Below are 17197 nucleotides of genomic sequence, written 5' to 3'. Positions count from 1 at the left end.
ATAACTAAAAGATTAATAAGGAGGGAAAAATTAGAGTATGAGAGAAAGTTGGTGAGAAATATAAAGACAGATAGTAAGAGTTTCTATAGATATTTAAAAAAGAAGACTTAACAAAGTGAGAGTTGGTCCTATAGAAAGTGAGTCTGGGGAGTTAGGGAAAATAAGGAGATGGCAGATGAATTCAGCAGGTATTTTGCATTGGTCATCACCATAGAGGATACAAGTAACATCACAGAAATAGCTGTAAATCAGGAAATGAAAGGGAGGGTGGACCTCAAGAAAATTACAATTACCAGGGAAGTGGTACTGAATAAATTGTTGGAGCTGTGGGCTGACAAGTCCCCGGGTCCTGATGGACTTCATCCGAGGGTTTTAAAAGAAGTGGTTAGTGAGATAGTTATGCGTTGGTTTACATTTTCCAAAATTCCCTACATTTAGGGAAGGTTCCATTAGATTGGAAAATAGCGAAGGTAACTCCTTTAGTCAAAAAAGGAGGGAGACAGAAAGCAGGAAAATACAGGCCAGTTAGCTTAACATCTGTCATAGGGAAAATGTTAGAAGCTATTTTTAAGGAAGTTATGGCAGGGCACTTAGAATAATTCAAGGTAATCAGGCAGAGTCAACATGGTTTTGTGAAAGGGAAATCATGTTTAAGCAATTTATTGGCGTTCTTTGAGGGAGTAATGTACTGTGGATAAAGGGAACCAATGGATGTACTGTACTGAGATTTCTAGGAGGCATTTGATAAGGTGTCACATCAAAGTTTACTGCAGGAAATAAAAGCTCATGGTGTAGGGGGTACCATATTGACATGGATAGAAGATTGGCTCGCTAGCAGGAAACAGAGTAGGCATAAATGGGTCATTTTCTGGTTGGCAAGATGTAACAAGTGGTGTGCCACAGGAATCAGAGCAGGGACCTCATCTTTTTACAATTTATATAAACGACTTAGAAGAAGTATGGTTGCTAAATTTGTTGATGACTCAAGGATAGGTAGGAAAGTAAGTTGTGAAGAGGACATAAGGAGGCTACAAAGGGACATAGATAGGTTAAGTGAGTGGGAAAAGATCTGGCAAATGGAGTATAATGTGGGAAAGTGGGAAATTGTCCATTGTGGCAAGCAGAATAGAAAAGGAACATTATCTAAATGGTGAGAGATTGCAGAGCTGTGAGATGCAGAGAGATCAGGGTGTCCCAGTGCATGAATCGCCAAAGGTTAGTGTGCAGGTACAGCATGTAATTAGGAAAGCTAATAGAATGTTATCATTTATTGCATGGGGAATTAAATACAAAAATAGGGAGGTTATGCTTCAGCTATACAGGGTATTGGTAAGACCACATCTGGAGTACTGTGTACTGTATTGGTCTCCTTATTTAAGGAAGGATATAAATACATTGGAGGCAGTTCAGAGAAGGTTTACTAGTCTAATACCTGGGATGGACGGGTTGTCTTATGAGGAAAGGTTGGACAGGCTAGGCTTGTATCCGCTGGAGTTTAGAAGAGTAAGAGGCGACTTGATTGAAACATAAGATTCTGAGGGGTCTTGACAGGGTGATGTGGAAAGGATGTTTCCTCTTGTGAGAAAATCTAGAACTAGGGGTCACTGTTTAAAAATAAGGAGTCACCTGTTTAAGTTAGAGTTGAGGAGAAATTTTCTTCTCTGAGGGTCGTGAGTCTTTGGAACTCTCTTCCTCAAAAGGCGGTGGAAGCAGAGTCTTAGAATATTTTTATGGCAAAGGTAGATAGATTCTTGATGAGCAAGGGGTGAAAGGTTATTGGGAGCAGGTGGGAAAGTGGAGTTGGGGTTACAATCAGATCAGCCATGATCTTATTGAATGGTGGAGCAGGCTCGAAGGGCTGAGTGGCCTACTCCTGCTCCTAATTTGGATGTTCGTTTGTTTGTATGTCAAAGGGCAACAGAAATAACTACATAGATTTATGGGAGTAATATGTTTTTTGACATAAAAGCAATATAAATAGCAATAAATGCTTGTCCAGGTCAACCAAAAGGGAACACAATATTGTCATTCAAAGGGAATTTTTTTTTCTTTACAGATGGTAACATTTTACCTGAAATAAACCTGTCATGAATTGTAGTATATTTGGGAGCATTATGTTACACATAACTGTGTTTTTGCTGATTTGCTCCCCCAACTAATTTAATAGAAGTAATATAGGAGCTTGTGTTATAAATCACTTTTATACAACCAATAATTTTCAGAGAAACACATTCTAAAGGCAAAAATAAAAACTTTCCAGAACAAATTGTAATTAAGCTAACACTTGGAATAAATAGGATGGTGTGGAGTCAAGATGGTGCACTTACTGGTGTACCTCTGAAAAAAACCTTCAAAACTAGCCTTTGGCGACAGCAGTCTGCACTAATACCTGCTTATATCTCAATTGGTGATGAGGCACAGCCCAGGACCTAGTTGGTTGGTTTGACATCCACTGAAGTGCACTTATTAACTGTTAAGGCATTGAGATGGATAATGATTATCTATCTCCCACATCAAGGTGAATTTGATGCAAAGGAATACACTGTTAATTGCAGTCTCCTTCCTAGTGACATGCTCAATTTTTGCAAAACTTAAAAAAAAAAGTTATATATGGGCATAATATGAATTATTCCACTGTTACAGATGATCACCTTTAATACTAAAGGTGCTTTAACACCACTCTAAATATTTGTGACGTGCAGTTGATGTGCCTCTTTAATAATCAAAAGTGAAGATATCCTCTGTGGACTGGATGGAGCAAAATCAGCTCGAAGGAACAGAGCAAAAAATATTCTTCCCAGTGTTCTTTTGGGCCTCCTTATCTCGAGAGACAATGGATACGCGCCTGGAGGTGGTCAGTGGTTTGTGAAGCAGCGCCTGGAGTGGCTATAAAGGCCAATTCTGGAGTAACAGGCTCTTCCACAGGTGCTGCAGAGAAATTTGTTTGTTGGGGCTGTTGCACAGTTGGCTCTCCCCTTGCGCCTCTGTCTTTTTTCCTGCCAACTACTAAGTCTCTTTGACTCGCCACAATTTAGCCCTGTCTTTATGGCTGCCCGCCAGCTCTGGCGAATGCTGGCAACTGACTCCCACGACTTGTGATCAATGTCACACGATTTCATGTCGCGTTTGCAGACGTCTTTATAACGGAGACATGGACGGCCGGTGGGTCTGATACCAGTGGCGAGCTCGCTGTACAATGTGTCTTTGGGGATCCTGCCATCTTCCATGCGGCTCACATGGCCAAGCCATCTCAAGCGCCGCTGACTCAGTAGTGTGTATAAGCTGGGGATGTTGGCCGCTTCAAGGACTTCTGTGTTGGAGATATAGTCCTGCCACCTGATGCCAAGTATTCTCCGAAGGCAGCGAAGATGGAATGAATTGAGATGTCGCTCTTGGCTGGCATACGTTGTCCAGGCCTCGCTGCCGTAGAGTAAGGTACTGAGGACACAGGCCTGATACACTCGGACTTTTGTGTTCCGTGTCAGTGCGCCATTTTCCCACACTCTCTTGGCCAGTCTGAACATAGCAGTGGAAGCCTTACCCATGCGCTTGTTGATTTCTGCATCTAGAGACAGGTTACTGGTGATAGTTGAGCCTAGGTAGGTGAACTCTTGAACCACTTCCAGAGCGTGGTCGCCAATATTGATGGATGGAGCATTTCTGACATCCTGCCCCATGATGTTCGTTTTCTTGAGGCTGATGGTTAGGCCAAATTCATTGCAGGCAGACGCAAACCTGTCGATGAGACTCTGCAGGCATTCTTCAGTGTGAGATGTTAAAGCAGCATCGTCAGCAAAGAGGAGTTCTCTGATGAGGACTTTCCGTACTTTGGACTTCGCTCTTAGACGGGCAAGGTTGAACAACCTGCCCCCTGATCTTGTGTGGAGGAAAATTCCTTCTTCAGAGGATTTGAACGCATGTGAAAGCAGCAGGGAGAAGAAAATCCCGAAAAGTGTGGGTGCGAGAACACAGCCCTGTTTCACACCACTCAGGATAGGAAAGGGCTCTGATGAGGAGCCACCATGTTGAATTGTGCCTTTCATATTGTCATGGAATGAGGTGATGATACTTAGTAGCTTTGGTGGACATCCGATCTTTTCTAGTAGTCTGAAGAGACCACGTCTGCTGACGAGGTCAAAGGCTTTGGTGAGATCAATGAAAGCAATGTAGAGGGGCATCTGCTGTTCACGGCATTTCTCCTGTATCTGACGAAGGGAGAACAGCATGTCAATAGTCGATCTCTCTGCACGAAAGCCACACTGTGCCTCAGGGTAGACGCGCTCGGCCAGCTTCTGGAGCCTGTTCAGAGCGACTCGAGCAAAGACTTTCCCCACTATGCTGAGCAGGGAGATTCCACGGTAGTTGTTGCAGTCACCGCGGTCACCTTTGTTTTTATAGAGGGTGATGATGTTGGCATCGCGCATGTCCTGGGGTACTGCTCCCTCGTCCCAGCACAGGCATAGCAGTTCATGTAGTGCTGAGAGTATAGCAGGCTTGGCACTCTTGATTATTTCAGGGGTAATGCTGTCCTTCCCAGGGGCTTTTCCGCTGGCTAGGGAATCAATGGCATCACTGAGTTCCGATTTGGTTGGCTGTATGTCCAGCTCATCCATGACTGGTAGAGGCTGGGCTGCATTGAGGGCAGTCTCAGTGACAGCATTCTCCCTGGAGTACAGTTCTAGGTAGTGCTCAACCCAGCGGTCCATCTGTTTGCGTTGGTCAGTGATTATGTCCCCCGATTTAGATTTGAGGGGGGTGATCTTCTTGATGGTTGGCCCAAGAGCTCTCTTCATGCCATCATACATTCCTCTGATGTTTCCGGTGTCTGAGGCCAGCTGAATATGACTGCATAGGTGTTGCCAGTAGTCGTTTGCGCAACGCCTAGCTGTTCTTTGTGCAGTACTTCTGGCTGCTTTAAGTGCTGCGGATGTTAAATCGCTGGGGGCTTTCTTGTAGTTCAAAAGTGCAATGCGCTTAGCGGCTATGACAGGTTCCAGCTCTTCATTATGAGATTGAAACCAGTCTGCATTTCTCTTCGCACTTTTGCCGTAGGTGGTCAAAGCTGACTCATAGATGGCGTCTCTGATGTGGGCCCACTTGGTCTCAGCATCCCCTGTGGGGGTGTTTTGAAGGGCTGTTACAAGTGAATTTAGAAATTTTTGTAACAGCTGTGGGTGAGAAATTCTGCTCGTGTTGATGCGCGGGTGGCCCTTCTGCTTGGAATGATGCAACTTCTTTGGTCTGAGTCTAACCTTGCTGCACACCAGGGAGTGGTCGGTGTCGCAGTCCGCACTGTGGAAGCTGCGTGTGATTTGAACACTGTTTAAGGCGGCTCGCCTTGTGACAATGAGGTCTAGCTGGTGCCAACGACGTGATCTTGGGTGCCTCCATGAAACCTGGTGACAGGGTTTAGTGTGAAAGAACGAGTTGGTGATGCAGAGGTTATGATAGGTACACAACTCAAGCAGTCTCTGCCCGTTCTCATTCATCCTTCCAACGCCATAGCGCCCAAGGCAGGAGGGCCATGAGTCATGGTCGGCCCCAACCCTGGCATTAAAGTCCCCCAGCAGGAATAGGTGTTCGGTGTTGGGGATGCTGCTAATGATGTTATGGAGTTGTTCATAGAACTGGTCTTTAGCTTCAGGTGCGGAACAGAGTGTTGGAGCATAGATGCTGAGTAGGTGTACTGGACCAGAGGTGGTGAGCAGTCGGATGGACAGTATGCGTTCCGAGCCATTTGAGGGAGGCTCTATCATGCTGAGCAAGGAGTTTCTGATGGCGAAGCCCACTCCATGCTGTCTTGGTTCTTCAGGATCCCTGCCCTGCCAGAAGAAGGTGTAGTCTTGCTCTGCTAGAGAGCCACTCGCGGGGAGGCGAGTCTCCTGAAGTGCTGCAATGTCCACATTGAGTCTACTGAGCTCGTTGTTAATGATGGCGGTCTTCCGAGAATCGTTGATTTGTGTAAGGTCTTCCGACAGGCCAGGACACATAGTTCTGACGTTCCAGCTTGCAAAGCGAAGGGCTGGTACCTTCTTTCCTTTTTTCATGTTGTTTGGTGCGGTGTATCAGTCCACCTTTCGGGCAATGACCCTGAGCTCCAAGCACCCATTGAAGCAGGCAGACTGTGGCGGGACAGAACCTTATTGACCGGGGGCTGCCCGGTTTGAGGCGGGCGGTAGCTGTCCAGTGAGGTGCAATGACCTCTCCCACCGACAAAGGCAACCCGTGGCGCCCAGTTTCTACGCCAATTTATCTGGACTTATAACCCGTAACTGCTGCCTTCCGTGTTGTTTCAGTCGCTGTGAGGCAACTATGGAGTGACCTCTCCATGGCGCATGCCTGGGCAAATTTATGGAGGTTGAGAGTTGCCCAGTCGTCAAAACCCCCCTCTCGGCCTTTCTGGTGGGGTCCAAAGGAGTGCAGGACACGACGTTTGGCACCAGTATGGCTGCAGGAACTGCCGGAAACATGCCAAAGGTGACACATGACCGCCTACGGGGTTCCGCTCCGGATTTTCTGTTAGGGTTTACTCCTGTGGGAACACAGGAAAATGCAGGAGAGACTCTGCACCCCCTCTGCCAGGTCTTAAAAAAAAAACCTCAATTTGTCTGTAAATTTTTCACACTATCTGCCTCCCTGAGCAGTTTGTTTAGTAAATGTGCATAAAGTAATGAAATCTAAAGTTATGTGCACCTTGCGTTCCTTAACACCTGAAAGGAAGAGAAAACGTTTTTTGTTAATGCGTCGGATAAGGTGAAGGATGAAATGAAACTGTGGAGCAGGACAGTTTTGAGATAGGGTGAGTCGGTGCTGCTGAAGAGGAATGCAAGCTCCAGCAACTCATGGGTACCAATGCCCCTCCAGATCTTTCCTCCCCTTTTCTTCCCTCTGACCCCATCCCTTCTCCTAATCTCACCCATCGCCGTGTATTCACAATACCCTCTGACCTTCCCCTCTATGTCGCTGAACGATCTGTACTTAGCAAATGACTCAGTTTTATCTTCTTATGCCCCCTCCTCAATGAATTTTGCGCTCGACATGATGTTGAGCTTTTCTTCCATCGCCTTCGCCTCCAGGCTCATTTCTTTGGCCAGGACTCCTCCCCCCGACTAGCGGACCCATTCACCTCCCTCCACCTGGAACCCTCCTTCTGGCCTCTTACCCACTCTTGATCTTTTCAATCAAAAGTGTAGACGTGACATCAGCTGTCTTAATTTCTCTGTCACCCTCACTCACTCTAACCTCTCTCTCTGAATTTGCTGCAGTCCGTTCTCTCAGGTCTAACCCTGACATTGTGTTCAAACCCATTGACAAGGGTGGTGCTGTTGTTGTCTGGCATACCGCCCTTTACCTTGCAGAGGCTGAGCGCCAACTCTCAGACACTTCTTCCCATTTCCCCCTTGACCATGACCCCACCACCGAACATCAAGCCGCTGTCTCCAGGACTGTCACTGACCACATCTCCTCTGGAGATCTTCCCTCTACAGCTTCCAAACTCATAGTCTTGCAACCCCGAACAGCCCACTTCTATCTCCTTCCCAAAATCCACAAACAGGACTGTCCTGGTAGACCCATTGTTTCAGCCTGTTCCTGCCCCACTGAACTTATTTCGTCCCATCTGGATTCCAGTTTTTCTCCCCTTGTCCAGTCTCATCCCACCTACATCCGTGACTCTTCGGATGCCCTCCGTCATTTCGACAGTTTCCTGGTGCTAACTGCTTCCTCTTTACTTTGGATATCCAATTTCTCTACACCTCCATCCCCCACCAGGATGGTCTGAGGGCTCTCCACCTCTTCCTTGAACAGAGGCACAACCAGTCCCCATCTACCACCACCCTCCTCAGCCTGACTGAACTTGTTCTCACATTGAACAACTTCTCCTTCAACTCCACTTACTCCAAATAAAACATGTTGCTATGGGGACCTGTATGGGTCCGAGTTATGCCTATCCTTTTGTAGGTCGAACATTTCTTGTTCCAGTCCTACTCAGGCCCCCTTGCCCATCTTTTTTTCTGGTACATTGTTGACTGTACCGGTGCCGTTTCCTGCTCTTGCCCCGAACTACAGAACTTTATCAACTTTGCTTCCAATTTCCACCCTTCTCTCACCTTTACGTGGTCCATCTCCGACACTTCCCTTCCCTTCCTTGACTTCTCTGTCTCCATCTTTGGGGATAGGCTGTCCACTAGTATTTATTATAAACCCACCTACTCCCACGGCTATTTTGACTACCCCTGCTCACACCCTGTCCCCTGTAAGAATTCCATTCCATTCTCCCAGTTTCTCTGTCTCTGACCCATCTGCTCTGATGATGCAACCTTCCAGAACAGCGCCTCTGATAGGTCTTTCTTTTTCCGCACTGAAAATTCCCCCACACTGTGGTTGACAGGGCCCTCAGCCATGTCCGACCCATTTCCCGCACTTCTGCCCTCACCCCTTCCCCTCCCTCCCGGAACTGCGACAGGGTTCCCCTTGTTCTCACTTTCCAACCCACCAGCCTCCACATCCAAAGGATCATCCCCTGCCATTTCCACCATCTCCAGCCTGATGCCACCACCAAATACATCTTCCCTTTGCCTCCCCTGTGAGCCTTCTGAAGGGACTGTTCCCTCCGCGTCACACTGGTCCACTCCTCGATCACCCCTGACACCTTGTCCCCTTCCCACGGCACCTTCCCATGCAGTCGCAGGAGGTGTAATACCAGCCCTTTTACCTGCTCTCTCCTCACCATCCAAGGTCCCAAACACTCCTTTCAGGTGAAGCAGCGATTTACTTCTACTTTCAATTTAATATACTGTATTCGCTGCTCACAGTGCGGTCTCCTCTACACTGGGGAGACCAAACGCAGATTGGGTTACTGCTTTGCAGAACACCTCCACTCGGTCTGCAAGCACGATCCCGAGCTTCCTGTTGCTTGCCATTTTAATTCATCACCTTGTTCTCATGTCCACATTTCTGTCCTCGGCCTGCTGCAGTGTTCCAGTGAATATCAACACAAGCTGGAGGAACAGCACCTCATCTTCTGATTAGGCACTCTATAGCCTTCTGGACTCAATATTGCCAGGGAGGAGTGGACCAGGGTGTCGCGGAGGGAACGGTCCATTCAGAATAAAGGCCGGCTACCCGACCCAATGGGACCCGACGACATGTGTCTGGTTCGGGTCGGGTCGGGCCCCTCTTCTGGATCCGGCTTTCGGGTCGGGTCGGGTCGGGCTGAGTCCAGGTCGGGCTGGACACACATGGTAAGCGCTTTCCCGGTAAGTATTAAAAGTAAAAAACTTACCTGAGCTGGGAGTTCGGGACGGAACTGAGTCTGCGCAGTGAGCGAGTGACCTCACTATGACGTCATCACGCATGCGCTGCAGCTTCCTGGAGGTTCCGAGTCCGAAGGTAAGTAAAGGGATGGTAGGGCTCGGGGCAAAATCGGAGGGACTCAGGCTGGGTCCGCTGTGGTTCGGTTCGGGTTCTTTTTCCCGACTTGAGCAGGCCTTTAATTCAGAATGCTGACAGGAGAGGAGAGGGGAAGGGAAGATGGTGGCATCACACTGGAGGTGGCAGAAATGGTGGAGGATGATCCTTTGGATGTGGAGGCTGGTGGGGTGGAAAGTGACACAAGGGGAACTCTGTCGCAGTTCTGGGAGGGAGGGGAAGGGGTGAGGGCAGAAGTGCAGGAAATGGGTCGGACACGGCTGAGGGCCCTGTCAACCACAGTGCGGGGGTGGAATCCTCAGTTGAGGAAAAAGGAATAATTTCAAACCATGACCCCCATTATTTTTTTGTTTTTTTTAATGTATATTTTATTTTTTAACCACGTGCTAGTCTTAAACTTAATTTTCATGTTTTTTCTTTCGTACAGAGCTGTTCATTATTCTGCCATTAGCGGACTCTCTGGACTCATGCTTTGTCTTTCACTGCAACTATTTAGCACTCCATTTGTATTATGATCCATGACATCTCTGCAATTTAATCTCTTCCCCTCCCTCCGTCCTATCACAGTCCTTCCTCCTTGTTCTTCTCCCCACCCCCACCCCCCACCCTCCTCCACCCTCCTCCACTCTTTCACTTGCTCAAAGACTGTTACATTTCTAATTTTTGCCAGTTCTGATGAAGGGTCACAGACCTGAACCGTTAACTCTGTTTCTCTCTACACAGATGCTGCCAGACCTGCTGAGTATTTCCGGCACTTTCAATATCCATGTATGTATACTAAAACTGTTGAAGTCTTACAAGGTCTCTAAGGTGCTTATATCAAACCTTCCTCTCCAGCATGGATTAACAGGTCTCCTGTTTCATTCTTAGGACTCCTATACATTCTTATTTGGACTGTTGAGGCATTTTCATTACGTCCTACTCTGTGTTTGTTTATTATGTCAGCATTTGGTCATGTCCTTACACTCTATGCATTTACCCACTTAATCTTTTTCTCTTACAGAAAGTTTTGTCTGTTCCTTAAATCTATAATGCAGTAGCTCTTTAACCGAGTACAATAGCATGGCACTTCAACTTTCATAGAAAATTGTCATCATGGCTTATTGCAGGTTTCAACAGTGATTTGTGTACATATATTTGTGTGTTTGCTGGTTTACAGTACAGTGCAGAGGAGGTTTGGTCATCTGGAAGCTCATATACTCCTACTGACTCGAAACATAGCTCAGTTGGCTGATGCGATTGGCTCCCAGACTTCCCTGCTGCAGAAAATGCATTCAATGCAACAGGAAATACAAAAGACACAACATGCTTACAACAATGTGGTGGGTATCTTTTTGTTCTCTGGATTGCTAGACAAGGGTTGAAAAATACTTTAAACAGAATGAAGGTGGCTTCTGAAATGTTATAGGAGAATCAGAGGGGTTGAGAACCAGAGGACATAGATTTAAAGTGATTGGCAAAGGAACCAAAGGTGATATGAGAATTTTTTTTTTATCAATGGTAACCCTCAGGATGTTGATAGCGAGGGATTCAACAATAGTACTGCCATTGAATGTCAAGGAAAGATGTTGGATTCTGTCTTGTTGGCGATGGTCATTGCCTGGGACTTGTGTGGCGTGAATGTGATGCTAATGGTCTATACTTATCACTCAACCCTATAGACGTACCAAACTCAAGAAAATATAGAGACACGCTGTTTACCATATAGTATATTACTTCGCAGATTTCAGGCCAGGAGGTTGCGAAACAAATTTAGACCATTTGTAATGATTACGTACTTTAACCACCATATAAATACTTTGATAGAATAAGATCATCCTTTCATTAACAATTAACTAAATTGAATATGTGCTATTTTCTAATAAGAAATCAGATAATTACACCTATTTGAAACTTTAATCTTTAAGTTGTTCTAAATAAAATAGGGAATATCTTACGGTCCCAGCATCTGGAAGTGAAATATGGGAGAGGAAGATGTTGTCGCTGCAATGCCAGTGAGTGGGGCAGGGCAAGTGTGTGATTTGAGTACTCGGGTCAGACCTTCATGGGTGGTAGTGAGTAGATGCATTACTGGACCACTTGGTGAGTGGGGTGTTGGGGGGCGGGGGGGGGGGGGGGGGGGGAGAAGCAGGGAGGGTAATGCTTGAGAAGGGGCAGAAGCTAGGTGGATAGGGTAAAATCCCTAAATTGAGAGATATAACTAGGGAATTAGCAGATTGAATGTTTTTCCCACAATAATCCTATTTTCTGTGGTGTTATGGGTTTGGTATCTGATGATGTTTGAACACCCTGACGCAGGTCCACAAGGCCTGTATCTGGACATGCTGGCCATGTGTATGTGAAAGCTCCCCTCCGTGGAGCAGAGCCTGGTCTCCAATTGTCTCGGCCATCACTGCCACTGGACAAAGACCTTGCTTCGCTCGGACGGTGTGGTAGGCCGTGTACAACGGCCACCCCACGTTAAAAGACCCCACGCACAGGCATCTTCCACCCCCTCAAAATGAACTTCAGGACCTGGAATATCAGGACTCTTATGGACACCCCAGCGGTGACAGACCTGACGATCTGATGATGTCCAGCGGTAAGCATGAAATAGACTGATCAGCAATATTAGAAATACACAATCACACAATGTTACAAAAACAGACAGTACTTTTAATAGGATAGACGGATGGAACTTAATAGGATTTGGCTATGTATTGATTGGATACAGAACAAATAATCACGCCACAGTCTCTGACAGATCTCTTAGGCATGTAGTGTCAATATACAGCCTTTCCATATTCTGTATTCTGAATGTGCTGTAAGAAGGTATGAAATGCAGGTGTTTTTGTTTTAAGGTTCCATCTATCGAAAGGTATTGTGATTGTGAGACTGTTACATTGTATGCCTGTTTAATTGTAGAGGTCTTCTAGTGTCACTGAGTGGTACATGCTAACTTCATCATATTATCGGTCACATGCCCACCATAGACCAAACAGATATAGTGAATTATTTCCACAAAAACACATACTTGCTATAATGAATATGAAATTCTCTCTATCCTGTTCTTACATTTTTAAAAATCATTTCCCAATCTACTTCGCTGTCACATTTTTGGGCGATACTCTACTTTGCTTCAGCATCATTAACCACTTCTATAAGCAGACCTAGTGTCCACTACATTCTGGACTGTGCCGTCACCTGCTCAATATCTACGTTAAATAATAGCAGGACTCTGGGATCGTATAGAGAACCCTTGTTACTTTTCACTGGCTTATTGGAATATCTCACATGCTCAACCTTGGTGGGTGGACTTGTCGGATCTGGACTCAGAATAAACCAAGGCAAAATTTATTTAACGTAGAACAGTCCGGAGTGCAAGACAATGTATTTACAAACTTTGTTATCCCTCACAATACATGTATCGATAAAAATGCTTTTTCTGAGCAATCTGTTAACATCACTAGATCCCTGAGAAAATGATTCATTTCTTCTGTGATGAAACACTGCTGTAGCATCAAACTCTCATAGATTGTCTGCTGGATGGAAATTGACTGTAGACTGATCAGCTAAATGTTGGTAGTAATCTGAACTCTTGGCTACATCAAAAAGACTACAACAAAACAATGGCCCTGCTCTATTCGCATGCCCAAAGCCCTATCTTTGCCCATACTCAGCTGTCCATAAATGAATGACTTCTAGACAGAGCCGATTCATTGATCTTTGCAAGACTTGCAGCTCCCTCTGAAAATATGTACAGACTAATTATTTTATTTGGCTGCCATTGATACTCAATTACTTAGGACATTTGTCTCCCAGTTTAGAAATATCTGTGATAATTGGAAAGGCATCAAATATATTTTAAAATAAGTATAACCCACTGCATCTGCGCTTGTCAACATTAGCATCTTAAAACCAGCTTTTGTTTCAACAGGAGCCTGTCATAGATCCACTGATGTATAATCAATACCCCACTGATTTCCATCCAGGCAACCTGTCTGCTTTCAACACTGAATATGTAATGAACCAGCTGGCTGTAATCTATGAACCTAGGTTATTAGATTCTCACATTCTAAAGCTAGTAATAAAGAATTAAAATCAATAATCTAATACAGACAAAATACATTGTTGTCACATTTGCATTTTTTTCCTCATGATCTGTTCCTATTCCATTTTCCCTGTTGATGAATAAAATGGCTCCAACTCCATTCTCCAATGACTAGATTTTTGTTGTTGCTTAGTCTCAGCCTATGCTTTTGTCCCAACCTCCTCCATCAGTCCCCATGCCCCTGCCCCCTCTACCCCCAAGCCTTTGCCTTTCTCTACTCCCCTCACCCCAATAATAGCTCTAATGTGAGTGTTATTCATTGAATATACTTTGGAAGCAATGATGATATACTCTGAATTATATGCAATAGGAAATTCCAATCATTATTACTATAGTTCAATACTACCTAAGGAACAGAAAATTGCACTTATATAGTGCCTTTAACAAAGTGATAAACTTTGCATATGATGCAGAACCTGCTTTGGAAGATTGTGCAATGTGTATCATACACTATTACTGGACATTCTAACAAAGTGGCAGGAATAATTTATGTATTTAGAGATACAGCACTGAAACAGTGAAACACTGAAAAGGCCCTTCGGCCCACCGAGTCTGTGCCGACCCATTTATACTAACCCTACACTAATCCCATATTCCTACCACATCCCCACCTTCCCCTACCAATACTAGGGGCAATTTATAATGGCCAATTTACCTATCCACCTGCAAGTCTTTGGCTGTGGGAGGAAACCGGAGCACCCGGCGAAAACCCACCCGGTTCACAGGGAGAACTTGCAAACTCCGCACAAGCAGTACCCAGAATTGAACACTGGTCGCTGGAGCTATGAGGCTGCAGTGCTAACCACTGCACCACTGTGCCACCCTGTAATATGATGTTACTATTATTAGTAAGGAATATTTAATATGTTTCCTTTATTGAAAGGCTGGGGACTCTGACAGATTATCTACCAGACAGAATCCTTCCAGTATTTCAGAGCTTTCACAGTAAGTACATGTTTGGAGCATAGATATCTGTAAAATAATGTATGTAATAAGAAAAAATTGAAACAAAGACAAAACTTGCATTTATTCATGCCATCACTAAGACCACTTATTTCCACCCCTGTAACATTGACTGACTTCGTCCTTGTCTCAGCTCATTTGCTGCTGAAACCCTCATTCATGCCTTTGTTAGCTCTGGACCTGACTATTCCAACACACTCCTGGTGGTCTCCCACATTCTACCCTCCATAAGATTGAGGTCATCCAAAACTCTGCTGCCTGTGTCTTAATTCACACCAAATCCCGTTCATCTGTCACTGGCTCCCGGTCAAGCAACATCTTGATTTTAAAATTCTCATCCTTGTTTTCAAGTCCCTCCATGGCCTCTCCCCTCCTTATCTCTGTAATCCCCTCCAGCCCCGCAACCCTCTGAGATATCTGCGCTCCTCTAATTCTGGCCTCTTGAGCAGCCCTGATTTTAATTGCTCCATCATTGGTTGCCATGCCTTCAACCTCCGAGGTCCTAAGTTCTGGAATACCCTCCCAAAACCCCTCTCCCTCTCTACCTCACTTTCCACATGTAAGACACTCCTTAAACCCTATCTCTTTGACCAAATTTTTGGTCATCTGACCTAATATCTCCTTATGTGGCTCAGTGTCATATTTTGTTATATAATGCTCCTGTGAAGCGTCTTTGGACATTTTATTACGTTAAAGGTGCTATGTAAATATAAACTGTTGATGCTGTTATAAGGAGTCTTGCATGACTGCAGGACATCCCAAAGTGCTTTACAGTCAATTAATTACTTTTGAAGTGTGATTACTATTGTAATAGAGGGAAAATGGCAAAGGTTATAGCAAGTTCATCTGTTTCTGAAAAGACAAAAGACAGGTTAATGTTTTGGGTGAAGACTCTTCAGAACTGAGGGTTTCTTCCTAATACATTTAAAGCTGCTGTTTCGTTTCAGATTTGATGGATTTTCTGTCCATTTCCAACGTTTTCTGTTCTTATTTCAGATTTCCTGGATTCACTTTTTCTATTTTTCACTACGGACATTAACAATGGCAATTAATACAATTCTTAATTGTAAAAATTATGCTCTTATTAAATTATACAAAGTCTATAGCATATCAAAATGTAGGGGAGACGGTGGCATAGTGGTAATGTCACTGGACTAGTAAAACAGAGACTCAGGCTAATGCTCTGCAGACACAGGTTCAAATCCCAACATGGAATTTAAATTCAACTAATTAATAAATTCAATTAATTAATTAAAATATGGAATTGAAAGCTAGTCAGTAATGGTGACCATGAAACTACCATTGATTGTCATAAAAACCCATCTGGTTTACCAATGTCCTTTAGCGTGCCTACACGTGACTCCAGACCAGATAAGGATGGCAGATTTCCTTCCCTAAAGGACATTGGTAAACCAGATGGGTTTTTATGACTCTTAACTGCCCTCTGAAATGGCCTAGCAAGCCATTCAGTCATACAAAACCACTACACAGAAGTTGAAAAGGAATAAAACTGGGCACCGGAAATGACAAAGGCAAACCCAGCCCTGTCGACCCTGCAAAGTCCACCCTACTAACATCTGGGGGCTTGTGCCAAAATTGAGGGAGCTGTCCCACAGACCAGTCAAGCAACAGTCTGATATTGTCATACTCACGGAAAAATACTTTACATCCAATGTCCCAGATACCACCATCACCATTCCTGGGTATATCTTGTCCCACCAGCAGGACAGACCCACCAGAGGTGATAGCACAGTGGTATACAGTCATTGCTTTGCAATAACCTACTCAGTAATGCTCAGTTTGGGTTCCGCTAGGGCCACTCAGCTCCTGACCTCATTACAGCCTTGGTTCAAACATGGACAAAAGAGCTGAACTCAAGAGGTGAGATGGGAGTGACTGCCCTTGACATCAAGGCAGCATTTGATCGAGTATGGCATCAAGGAGCCCTAGCAAAACTGGAGTCAATGGGAATCGGAGGGAAAACTCTCTGCTGGTTGGAATCATACCTAGCGCAAAGGAAGATGGCTGTGGTTGTTGGAGGTCATTCATCTGAGCTCCAGGACTTCACTGCAGCAGTTCCTCAGGGTAGTGTCCCAGGCCCAACCATCTTCAGCTGCTTCATCAATGACCTTCCTTCAATCATAAGGTCAGAAGTGGGGATGTTCGCTGATGATTGCACAATGTTCAGCACCATTCGTCACTCCTCAAATACTGAAGCAGTCTGTGTAGAAATGCAGCAAGACCTGGACGATATCCAGGCTTGGGCTGATAAGTGGCAAGTAACATTTGCCCCACACAAGCGCCAGGCAATGACCATCTCCAACAAGAGAGAGTCTAACCATCTCCCCTTGATATTCAATGGCAAAACCATCGCTGGATCCCCCACTATCAACATCCTAGGGGCTACCATTGACCAGAAACTGAACTCGAGTAACCATATAAATACCGTGGCTACAAAAGCAGGTCAGAGGCTGTGGTGAGTAACTCACCTCCTGACTCCCCAAAGCCTGTCCACCATCTACAAGGCACAAGTCAGGAGTGTGATGGAATACTCTCCACTTGCTTGGATGGGTGTAGCTCCAACAACACTCAAGAAGCTCGACACCATCCAGAACAAAGCAGCCTGCTTGATTGTCACACCATGCACAAACATTCACTCCCTCCACCACCGATGCACAGTGGCAGCAGTGTGTACCATCGACAAGATGCACTGCA

At 45.2% G+C, this 17197-nt stretch overlaps 1 protein-coding gene across 1 annotated transcript in view; it reads left to right on the top strand.

The window, feature by feature from the left end:
• The window catches only part of LOC137373870 (uncharacterized), a 144840-nt gene that overhangs the window by 93266 nt on the left and 34377 nt on the right, over window positions 1-17197 (top strand). Inside the window, exons 11-12 of the mRNA XM_068039375.1 lie at window positions 10589-10751; window positions 14403-14464. Of these exons, the coding sequence (XP_067895476.1) occupies window positions 10589-10751; window positions 14403-14464 (225 nt within the window). The remainder of the gene's footprint in view (window positions 1-10588; window positions 10752-14402; window positions 14465-17197) is intronic.

The sequence above is a fragment of the Heterodontus francisci genome, chromosome 9 (genome assembly GCF_036365525.1).
Source record: "Heterodontus francisci isolate sHetFra1 chromosome 9, sHetFra1.hap1, whole genome shotgun sequence".
Classification (NCBI taxonomy): Eukaryota; Metazoa; Chordata; class Chondrichthyes; order Heterodontiformes; family Heterodontidae; genus Heterodontus; species Heterodontus francisci.
Note: the sequence above shows the minus strand (reverse complement) of the source record. Positions and strands in the feature narration are given on the sequence as shown.